General features: G+C 36.2%; 1 protein-coding gene across 1 annotated transcript; it reads left to right on the top strand.

The window, feature by feature from the left end:
- The first annotated feature begins 9121 nt into the window (after positions 1-9121).
- On the top strand, positions 9122-10150 carry LOC140180487 (uncharacterized). Its single transcript, XM_072221687.1, has one exon. The coding sequence runs from the start codon at positions 9122-9124 to the stop codon at positions 10148-10150; it is 1029 nt and encodes a 342-aa protein (XP_072077788.1).
- Positions 10151-12692: the final 2542 nt, after the last annotated feature.

Below are 12692 nucleotides of genomic sequence, written 5' to 3' on the forward strand. Positions count from 1 at the left end.
GAAAATTTTACTCCACCAAAGCTGATGTCCCTGATGTTAGAAGCACCAGCTTCCGAGATCTTGGGTTTCTTCTTCTCTGGTTCCGAGAAAGAAAGGACTGTGGGGACAGGGGCAAGAGGAGGAAGAAGAGAAGTAGGAATTGGATTTACCAAAATTGGCTGGGAGGAAGTCCACAAACCCAAGCTTTGAAGCCGAGGAGGAGTGGCAGAGGTTCCGACCTCTTGTGCAGCAGCTCGGGCACGAGCATTCCTCTTGACTTCCTGCACCTTTTGATAATCAGCTCTCGACCCACTCTTCATTTTTTCTGAAAAAAGGAAGTAAAAATGAATAGTGCACAAGTCGGAAGTAAGAAAAGTCACCTACAAAATCAAACACAAAAACTACCTAGCTCGGTCCTGACATAGCCCAGAGATCCAAGAAGAAATTTCTTGGTGTCCAGGTTTGGAGCCCGTCCCCAAGCCTTTCGAAAAAACTCTACCACAACCTCCTCTACCTCGTCCAAATCTACCAAGCCATATTTCTCTACGGGGGAAGTCTCGACTCAATATAGAAGAAATCGGGAATCATTATTTTCATTTAGAAAAAAGGGATGATGATCTTTTACAGCTTAAACTTTAAAGAAGAAATTTTTGAAGTCATGGAAAGACTTATCAAAAATGAAAAAAACTTTCCGGCCTTGTATAGCTCGGAAGGAAACCCACTGTTGCTTATTTTTAGCACTAAAAGGCTAAATAAAACAGATAGAAAAAGGTCTTTAAAGAGATCGAAAAATCAAGTGCATGGCTGACAAGCTGGTAAATCTTGAGGAAACCCCAAACATTGGGATGAAGCTGGGAAGGAGCTACCCCACAGTGGGATAATACCTCTATCTCGAAGTCAGAAAAGGGAAAAGTAACCCCTAAACAGGTGAACAGACAGTCGTACAAAAAAAAGTGAGAATCAGAATCGTTCATTCTCCCATAGTAAACTCGGTTCTTTGAGTCTGGGGCCACTAATTCATACTTTGCCTCATCGACATCAGAAATGCAGATCCTATGGTGTTTACGAAGTTCAGTTACAAATACATTATCGACGATGGGGTGTTCAGACAAGACGGAAGAATCTACCCATCTTAACAGAGCCTCCATAATCCGGGAAGATATTTTCCGAAATGGGAGAAGATATACAAGAAGATATATCTACATTACACAAAGAAAAAACAATGATCAAAAGCAGGTTTTGAAACAAGACAGTCATTTTCCATACAAAGCAACCAATTGCATCAAAAGAAACGATTTTTATAAAAAGAAAAACACAAAAATTCCAAAGTCTCCTACAAGCAAATAGTGAAAGCACCACCAAAACCTACTCAGAACCTCTTCCTCCATCACTCAGTACACTCAATAAAAACAACGAAGCCAATAAAGAGTGAAAAGTAACGAAAGACTAACCTTTCTTGGAGGAAAACTGACAGCAAGAAGGAAGGGGATGCCGAAAACGCTGAAAATTCAAGGAACAGAAACAGCAAGCACCAAAGCGTGAAGATCTTTTGAACAAGGAAGAAAGTACGAAGGAAAAATTCGAAAAGAAGAAAGAGAAAGAGACGAAAGGCATTTATAACATACTAGGGGCATAATTATAAAATGACGCAATCATTAAAAGAGCGCGCCGTTACCAATATAACTGCCCCCACGTGTAAATGCAAAAAGCCAAACGGACGCGACTGTTGACAAGAAATAACGATTGATGATTTGAAATCACGTTGGTTTTTCAACTTGAAATCACGTCGGTTCCTCAACACGGGAAGAGGATAACGACTTAGGCAGTCCCGAGCTCTATTAATACTCAAGTCCAACTCCTATTGAAGAGATCGGACTCGAGTAGGGGCACTATTCATACCCTGACCCAAATCATAAGCTAGACCTAAATTAAGCTAAAAGGCCCAAACATGAAGGTTGGCCTTTGCCGCCTATCCGACCTCTACAAAGAGGTCGGGATCAACACTAGCAGGTGCTTAACACTTATCCAACTAAGTAATTGCCTCCTTATATCTCTCACCCACTTTTAGAAGAGAGATCCCAACAACTATAAGATAAAAGAACGATTATCCACCACCAGAAGTGGAACGACTTCAACGGTAGTTATTGGCTCAGCTCCTATAAATACTCTGACACACTCAGGTACATCTAAGTTCTAATACGCTAAAACCTGCTTAACCTCTTATTGACTTAGGCATCGGAGTGTCTTGTAGGTACCACCTCCCACCTTTTCGTAAACACAACTCAGACGGCGGCTCTCTGACGTAGGACAAGTCGGAGACCACTCTTTTGAACGTTTGGGTCTCGTAAGCAAGCCCAATCCACATCTGGTTCTAGGTAACCCCCCGAACAACTATTATTTTCCGATGGATCAAAACCTTTTCCAAAATGCGCAGCACCAAATCATGGGAAGCACCCACGAATTGGAAATAGCCTCCAACTCAACGCTGACGCCTAGGAAATGGTAGCAAAAATCCATCTTGTGTATAGCGCCCACGAAATGGGCTTCTCAGGTATGGCGAATGCGAATTCGGCTATCACAGAGGTGGTACCCACAAAATGGAGGCAGAGGAAAAACTCAATGGGAATGGATACTTTCCATTGTTAAAAAAAATTGAGAGTTTAAAGTGTGATCTTTAACCCTTCATTGCTCTCTCTCGTATTTATTCTTTGTCCCACTTATAAAACTAATGGTGAGAGTGTGATCTCAAATGTTAAAAAAAAATTAAGAGGATCCATTTCCAAACTCAAGGGCGTCAGACGCGAATTGGACTCAATTCATTAGTACCAAACACGAAATGCAGCAACTAAGTTGTAATAATCTAGAAGTATGGACCCTCCACCACCATTTTCACGTAATTATCTTCTGAAAATATGGATCATTCACCATCATTTTAAAACAATATTCCATTTAAACCACCTATTGCAGATATTCCTTCCACATATTTTTTTTATCATTTTATCACTATATTTTTATTATTAAATTTGTATGTCACATTGTGTGGTATGAAATCTTAATTTTAATTTTATTTTTTTCACATGTAATTTTATTTTTATATAGTTTTCTATTATTTTTATAGTTAGTTACAGTAAGTTCTTGACCCCAATAAAGGAAGAGAAAGTTTTAATAGGAATAAAAAATAAATAAAAAAATAGCAACAAAATATACAATGACACACATTTTATATTTATTTTTTATTTTCACCTACCATATCATACACAATAAAACAGTAAACACTAACTACACAATAATTTATTTAGCATTGCTATCAAGATTATTGTGAATTATAATTTTATTATTATTCACCACATACAAGAACACTATTTTCTAACGATACCACGTGAGAAGAACCAATTGCCTAACAAATGGAACTAATAAGAGAGCAAATAAAGAATCAATTGCCTAAACGATTGTAATCTCAGCCACGCACTTAATTAATTAAATTATGTAATCTTTGATACACCGAATATGCTATAGTTTAATTAAGTTAGTTAAACCACCATTTTGATAATTTGAAACGTTGGTTTGTCAAAGATTGATAGTTTCTTTGTCATAGGATTTTTGGCTCCTTAAGAATTAATTTTGTTTGATGAGTACATCTAAAATACGGGATCATTGTTTAACAAACATTTTTTTATTTAAAATACCGGTTTTAATTAAATTAAATTAAAACGAGGAATCCCATTTCGTGTGTGTCAGAATTGGAATGGCCCAATTCGTATGTGCTGTCATTGACATGCCCATTCCGTGGATGCCATCTATAGAATGTCCCATTTTGTGGGCGTCAGCGTTGAGATGGAGGCTATTTCTAATTCGTGGGTGCTTTTCATAATTTGGAGCTGTGCATTTTAAAAAAGAAAAGTATATGGAACCAAAAAGTTACCAGCCAAAAACTAAACAAAATCACATTAATTTATATTAATAATTAATTAATTTTAAATTTTTTAAATTTAAAATTTAATTAAAACCTAATTAAAACTATAAAAACCTTCCTCTTCTCTCTCATATTAACCTACTCACCTCCAACAATCACACACACAAATCCCTTTCTCTCTCTCAGGTTCTCTCTGCCTCCTCACTGGAACTCACTCCTCTGTAACGGGGTATGTGCTGCAAGGTGCCGGTTATCATCTCTTTCAAATTTCTACCGCAGAGCCTATAGAACTTGCTGCCAGCACTGCAACTGTGTGCCCCCGGACACCGCCAGCAACCAAGAAAGAGATGCAGAAATTTAAATAAAAGAAAATAAAAAGTAATGCTAAATTTTTCTTTTTTCGTTTCTTTTTTTTTTTTCTTAGCTGGATTAAACAAAAGAAGAAGTATAAGAGATGAAGGGAGGTGGACGGACAGAGGAGGGGGACTCTCGGTTGGGGTGGGGATTTGGTTTCAGATGTGGTTTTGAAAGGATGAACGGGTAGTTGAAGAGAAGGGTGTTGACCGCAAATTACACACTTGATCTTAGTCAAAAGGAATTTTTAAATAATTACATAAATATAAAAAAACATCCATTTAATATGAAAAAAAAAACATCCTAATATTTAACAAAAGAAATATTCAGTTATAATTTAAAAAAAAATTATAAAATTTTAAAGAAATAGAGACATTCACATTTATAATACAAAAAAATTCGAAAAATATATAAAAGAACATCTATTTAGTATGAAAAAAAAAACATTCTGATACGTAGCAGAAGAAACATCTATATATATTAACTCGTAGAAATTTTAAATTTACCCAAACGTATTTGGCTGGTTTTTGGCTAATACCCTTTTGGTTCCCTAGCATAACTCTTTTAAAAAAGGTTTTGATCTATGTGTATTTAGGGAAATAAATTTTTTTTTATATTTATTTCAATAAAAAAAACCTTAAATAAACGGTTTAACTTAAATCGATTTAAATTTAAACACTTTCTATTGTATTAATAATGAAATAAGTAAGCTAAGAATTTTTTTCTATCTATCATCAAACTCAAACACAAGTGTTAGTTATGGAGTAATAGGGCATAACATGAAAATTTGTTAATAACACACAAAACAAACAAGTTTATATATACTTTAACATTTTAAGAATTGAAATCCATCACTCCTCCATTCGATAACATGTGTTGAAGATTTGAAAGACGAGCTTCTAACAATCTATATTATTACGTACTAGAGAACAGTTTTTATTGTATTACACTTGAAAAGTGTCTCTATTTTGTTAATAGAATATGCATCTCTTTAAAGTTTAGATCTCAAAAAATTATACATAAAAAATATCATCTTATTGTGTATATAATCATACTTAACCAGTAAATTAATAACTCGACTAACTCAAATTAATGTCGCACTTATTTAGTTACCCTAAGAAATAAGGTTTCTTTACCTTTTTCTTTGGATTTGGTTTTATGCATCAAAATTTGAGTTTTTCTTGAAAAAAAAAAAATTATTCACATTCTAACAAATAGGATAATAATACTATATAAGCAGGACGTAAATTAAAGTGTAAAACAATATTCATTCTAAACAATTGAGAGTTTAAAGTGTGATTTTTAATTTTTTATTGTTCTCTCGTATTTATTCTTAATCCCATTTATAAAATTAATGGTGAGAGTGTGATCTCAAATGTTAAAAAAAAATGAAATGATCCATTTCCAAACTCAAGAGGATCAGACGTGAATTGGACCCAATTCATTAGTACCAAACACGAAATGCAGCAACTAAGTTGTAATAATCTAAAAGTATGGACCCTCCACCACTATTTTCACGTAATTATCTGCTGAAAATATTGACCATTTACCACCATTTTAAAACAATATTTCATTTAAACCACCTATTGCAGATATTTCTTCCACATATTTTTTTATCATTTTATCACTATATTTTTATTATTAAATTTGTATGTAACATTGTGTGGTATGAAATCTTTGTTTTAATTTTATTTTTTTCACATGTGATTTTATTTTTATATAATTTTCTATTATTTTTATAGTTAGTTACAGCAAGTTCTTGACCCCAATAAAAGAAGAGAGAGTTTTAATAGGAATAAAAAATAAATAAATAATTACAACAAAATATACAATGATACACATTTCACATTTGTTTTTTATTTTCACCTATCATATCATACACAACAAAACAGCAAACACTAACTACACAACAATTTATTTGGCATTGCTATCAAGATTATTGTGAATTATAATTTTATTATTATTCACCACATACAAGAACACTATTTTCTAACGAGACCACGTGAGAAGAACCAATTGCCTAACAAATGGAACTAATAAGAGAGCAAATAAAGAATCAATTGCCTAAACGATTGTAATCAGCCACACACTTAATTAAATAAATTATGTAATATTTGATCCACCGAATATGCTATAGTTTAATTAAGTTAGTTAAACCACCATTTTGATCATTTGAAAAGTTCGTTTGTCAAAGATTGATGATTTCTTTGTCATAGAATTTTTGGCTCCTTAAGGATTAATTTTGTTTGATGAGTATATCTAAAATACGGGATCATTGTTTAACAAACATTTTTTTATTTAAAATATCGATTTTAATTAAATTAAATTAAAACGAGGAATCCCATTTCGTGTGTGTTAGAATTGGCATGGCCCAATTCATATGTGCTGCCATTGACATGCCCATTATGTGGATGTCATCTATAGAATGTCCCATTTTGTGGGCGTCGGCGTTGAGATGGAGACTATTTCTAATTTGTGGGTGCTTTTCATAATTTGAGGCTGCGCATTTTAAAAAAAGTTTTGATTTATGTGTATTTAGGAAAATAATTTTTTTATTTATTTTAATAAAAAATCTTAAATAAATGATTTAATTTAAATCGGTTTAAATTTAAACACTTTTTATTGTATTACTAATGAAATAAGTAAGCTAAAAAATTTTTTTCTATCTATCATCAAACTCAAACAGGGCATAACATGAAAATTTGTTAATAACACACAAATCAAACAAGTTTATATATACTTTAAAATTTTAAGAATTGAAATCCACCAATTTAGGTGGTATTCTATTAATCAAATGAATTTACTAGTTCAACAAAATGCTAGCTCGCAATTCTAGTAAATTTGAGAGGTTTATGGAGCGAAAGTTTATTACTCCTCCATTCGATAATATGTGTTGAAGATTTGAAAGACGAGCTTCTAACCATTTATATTATTGCGTACTAGAGAACAGTTTTTATTGTGTTCAAGTTTTTCTATTTTATTAATAGAATATGCATCTCTTTAAAGTTTAGACTTCAAAAAATAATACATAAAAAATGTAATCTTATTGTGTATATAATCATACTTAACCAGTAAATTAATAACTCGACTAACTCAAATTAATTTGTCGCACTTATTTAGTTGCCCTAAGAAATAAGGTTTCTTTACCTTTTTCTTAGAATTTGGTTTTATGCATCAAAATTTGAATTTTTCTTGAAAAAAAAATTGTTATTCACATTCTAACAAATAGGATAATAATACTACATAAGCAGGACGTAAATTCAAGTGTAAAACTGTACAAAACGCTAAAAAAATTCTTTCAGTTTGATTATAATTGAGAACACAGGAGACCTATTCATCGTCACCGTGTGAAGTTGGAGATATGAGGCAGCGGCACAATGGGCAAGAATACGGCGACTGATGGTCGGCACAGCATCGGAGCCAGCGGAGCATGCAACGATCATGAAAAACATGCGAGCAATTTATGCGAACAACTTCTACACTTGAATCTTCGTTACCATGGCCAAACTTCTCCAAGCAAATAGCGCATTCAGCGTCATCATCTTGCTCATCAATTTTGGATCTCTCTAACAGATTCACGAGTTGTGCTAGTTCAGGAACGTTTTCACAGAGATCATCATTATAGATATCAGAATCTTGAACAATGTTGCGCCTGGTAACAACGTGAAGGTTCACAACAATCTCCAGCGTGTTGGAGTCACACCCTTCACGGCTTAGAATCCTTCTTGCAGTTTCGCCTATGGCAGGTAAAATTTGGTCCAATAACTCAGGGGATGCAGGCACTGAAGAGAAGATTTCATGCAATAAGATTGTGTCTTCTCTGTTGAGGTCTGTGAATGGAGTACAACTACATAGGATATCTGAGGGAACCAAGATTGCTTCAGTAGTTGTAGTAGAAGAAAATTCAACATCAGAGCCTTGGGTAATTTGGATCAATTCTTGGGTGCAATTGAAAATGATGGAGAAACAATCACCGAAATAAAACTCTTGTGGTATGCCTTGGTTTTCAATGGGAGTAATTCGCAACCAAAAAACGGTGGATTCCATGGCAAGTAACAAAAGTGATGGGTTCGTTTATTCGAATTATCAAGATCCGGCTACTCAAGTAAGAAAGATTTCTAATAACAAAAAAGCGAGGAGAGCGTTCTACAAGAGTAAGCGAATGGTTAATTCACTCGAATCTTTCTTGGAAGTGGAAAACCAAAAGATGCTATGCTGCCTACCAGACAGAGTCTTGATTTTCTTTAATAGCTTAAGAGAAAAATTAAAGATGGTTTTAAATTTAGTTTCGAATTGGTATTTTCTATAGATCCTAAAATATTAAAGATTTGATCTATTTTTTGCATTGATAAGATATTAAAAGAGCAACGTGTTATTATAATATTTTTTTGTTGGTAAATATTATTGATTTTTACATGGATAATACGAATAATTTAATTAAATATCTTTAATAGAATTTAGCTAAATACTTTAATACATGAATTATATGATTCAACACATAAATCAAATCTTAAGTTTAAAAGTTGCCTTGTCAATGAATTATAACTCAAATAACATAATTTCTCTATACTCACTTAAGAGGTTGCGGGTTCGTAATGAAATCTGATGCATATCAAGCCACATATGTCACGGCTAAATATTAGGAATTATTAGAAAACAAATTCCTTTCAGTTTTTAGTTGATTTGGTGTATCCCGTTTTATTAGCTGTAAATATCTTGCATTACCATAATTAGGAAATCAGGTAGCTAATTGTTAGGTAGAGTATTGTATATATAATTGATATGCTATTCAATAAAACACAAGGCAATTTGGCATGGTATCAGAGATAGGTTGGCTCTGATAATCATCACACAAAAGAAACCTCCGCCGCTGAAATGGCTGGAGTAGGTGTGACTCCTCCAAAAAGAGAGGATTCAAAAAAGGACGAAGATGGATCCAACAAAGGACCATCGCCTTATGATCTGAGCGTTAGCGACGATCCTGGAAACGTAATCACACAAGTGCAATTACGAGGAGAGAACTACGAAGAATGGGCTCGAGCTGTGAAGGTGTCGCTACGTGCTAGGAGAAAGTGGGGGTTTCTAGATGGAACTCACAAGAAGCCACAAGAAGGGGCATCTGAAATGGAGGATTGGTGGACGGTTCAATCCATGCTTGTCTCATGGGTGATGAATACGATTGAGCCACGGCTGCGCTCTACCATCTCATACACTGAAGATGCAAAGGATCTCTGGGAAGAAATCAAGGAGCGATTTTCCATCGTGAATGGTCCTAGAATTCAACAATTGAAAGCTGAACTTGCCGAGTGCAAACAACAAGGACTGGCTATGGTGGAATACTATGGAAAACTGAAGACTCTTTGGGATGAGTTGGCAAACCATGAACCAGTGCTTAGATGCTCTTGCGGAGGCTGCAAGTGTGACATTGGGTCACGATTAGATAAGAGAAGGGAAGAAGAAAAGGTGCATCAATTTCTAATGGGGTTAGAAGACGTAAGCTATGGCACAGTACGATCTAATATTCTCGCAACGGATCCTCTACCTTCTCTCAACAGGGTGTATGCAACTTTGGTACAGGAAGAGAGAATGAAGATGATCAGCAGAACCAAGGAAGACAAAGGAAGCTTAATGGGACTGGCAGTACACACTGGGTACAAGCACAAAAGCCGAAATGAAATAAAGCCACTCGTATGTTCTCACTGCGGAAGAACAGGACACGAGATCAAGGGGTGCTTTCAACTGATTGGGTATCCGGAATGGTGGGGAGATCGATCTCGAGACGAAAAGGGAAGCAACACCAAGACCTCGCATAAGCAGGGAGGACGCTTGCGAGGGGGGCTGTCATACGTGCCAACACAGCACAAGCCACAACAGAAAAATCAAGTAACCATGAAGAAGAAATAGGAGGAAGCGCAGTGACTGGACTTAGCCAAAAACAATGGCAGACGCTGTTAGAGATGCTAAATGGCAACAACGGAAGTAGAACTGAAAGCATGACTGGTAAGGAAGGATATGTTGTGTGGATTATAGATAGTGGAGCCTCTAACCATATGACAGGGAATTCAAGAGATCTAAGGGGTCTAGAGCGTATTGAAGGATGCACGGTGGGGCTACCAAACGGAGAAGAAGTTCTTGCTAATACAAAGGGAACAGTGACTCTTGATGGAGGACTTAAATTGACCAATGTTTTATATGTGCCAAAACTAAGATGCAATTTGATTTCAGTATCACAATTAACAAAGGATGCAAATTGTACTGTACTATTTACTCATGAGCTTTGTGCTATGCAGGACCTCATTTCGAGGATGCTGATTGGAGCGGGTGAACAAAGAGATGGGCTCTACATGTACCGTGGTGTTCGCAAATTCACAGCATGTCAAACCCAAGAGAAGAGTAGTATTGATCTTTGGCACAAGTGAATGGGACATCCTTCCTATAAAGTGGTACAAATGTTGCCGAATTTGAATGGTGGTTGTAAATCTGAAGAGAATAATAAATTATGTGAAGTTTGTGAAAAATCTAAACAAACACGAGATAAATTTCCATCAAGTGATTTTCATGCAACACATCCTTTTGATTTAATACATTGTGATTTATGGGGACCTTATCGTACCCCCTCTTCTTGCGGAGCATCTTATTTTTTAACAATTGTTGATGATTATTCAAGAGCAGTTTGGATCTATTTGTTGTGTGAAAAGCGGGAAGTGTCAAGTGTGATGATTAATTTCTTTGCTCTTATTGAAAGACAGTTTAATAAACAAGTCAAAGAAGTACGCAGTGATAATGGGACCGAGTTCATCTGTATGCGTCCATATTTTTTGCAGCATGGAATTGTTCATCAAACATCTTGCGTTGGGACACCCCAACAAAATGGAAGGGTGGAGAGAAAACATAGACATATCCTTAATGTAGCTCGTGCACTGAGATTTCAAGGATCTTTACCCATTCGATTCTGGGGAGAATGTGTTTTATCTACGGGACACTTGATCAACCTAACACCATCATCTGTTCTTAACGGGAAAACTCCTTTTGAAATGATACATGGAAAACCACCTGACTATAATCATCTTAGAGTTTTTGGCTCATTGTGTTATGCGCACAATCAACAAACCAAGGGTGATAAATTTGCCAGCCGAACTCGTACATGCACGTTTGTGGGATACCCATTTGGAAAGAAAGGATGGAAACTTTATGATATGGAAAGAAATATTTTCTTTATATCTCGTGATGTCAAATTTGTAGAAACCGAGTTCCCGTTTGCGTGTTTGGCCCAAGAAAATTTGGTTTCCACTTCTTTAGTGCATGAGGAGAAATTTTTAGAGCCCATTAATAATAAGTCCACACTTGATGATCACGAGGAGGTCCTTCCTCAGACTAATTCCAATGATGAGTCCATTGTTGTTGTTGGGGGAGGTGAATCTCCACATACAGACCCAACAAGGACAGCTTCACCCCTCATCGAAACCAGCAGCCCCTCACCAACTGTCTCAGATGATGTGCCTCTTTCTACCGACACCACCACGCCCTCTGAACTTCCTCTGGGTCGTGGACACCGAGTAAAGCAACCTTCGATCAAGCTGCGTGATTTTGTCACCAACACCATCATCGTAAACCCGTCCATCTCTTCACCCTCTCCATCACATTCCTCAGGTCCACTCTATCCCTTATCTCAATATATGTCATGCGATAAATTTTCTGTGCAACACCGTACTTTCCTCGCAGCAATAGGCGAAGAACGTGAACCCACAAATTTTCATGAGGCAATAGGTGATGCTCGATGGAGAGAAGCCATGAGCGTTGAAATTAAAGCTCTTCAGGACAATGGTACTTGGCACCTTACACATCTACCACCGCAGAAGAAGGCTCTGGGGTGCAAATGGATTTATCGCATCAAATATCGTTCGGACGGGCAAGTTGAAAGGTTTAAGGCACGCCTCGTCATTCTTGGTAATCATCAAATTGAAGGGCTGGATTATAATGAAACCTTCGCCCCGGTCGCAAAAATGGTAACTATTCGCACTATTTTAGCTGTAGCCGCTGCTAAGGATTGGGAACTCCATCAAATGGATGTTCACAATGCCTTCCTCCATGGGGATCTTGAGGAGGATGTTTATATGAAATTGCCACCGGGGTTTCATGTCCCTACTCCTGGCATGGTGTGCAAACTTCAAAAATCCCTCTACGGACTCCGCCAAGCTCCGCGCTGCTGGTTCTCTAAACTTTCTGTTGCCCTCCTTCAATACGGGTTTCAGCAGTGTGCCTCCGATCACTCACTGTTTGTCTCTCGTCATCACAATATTCAACTTGTGGTGCTCGTTTATGTTGATGACCTTATCGTGGCTGGTAATAATTCTCTTGCTATTCGCCAGTTCAAGGACTACTTAGATCAATGCTTCCACATGAAAGACTTAGGGAAACTAAAATACTTTCTAGGGGTGGAAGTGGC

The sequence above is a fragment of the Arachis hypogaea genome, chromosome 17 (assembly GCF_003086295.3).
Source record: "Arachis hypogaea cultivar Tifrunner chromosome 17, arahy.Tifrunner.gnm2.J5K5, whole genome shotgun sequence".
NCBI lineage: Eukaryota > Viridiplantae > Streptophyta > Magnoliopsida > Fabales > Fabaceae > Arachis > Arachis hypogaea.

Bases quoted from the DNA above. Each gene is read 5' to 3' on its own strand.
- LOC140180487 (XM_072221687.1), top strand. From the start codon at position 9,122: ATGGCTGGAGTAGGTGTGACTCCTCCAAAAAGAGAGGATTCAAAAAAG.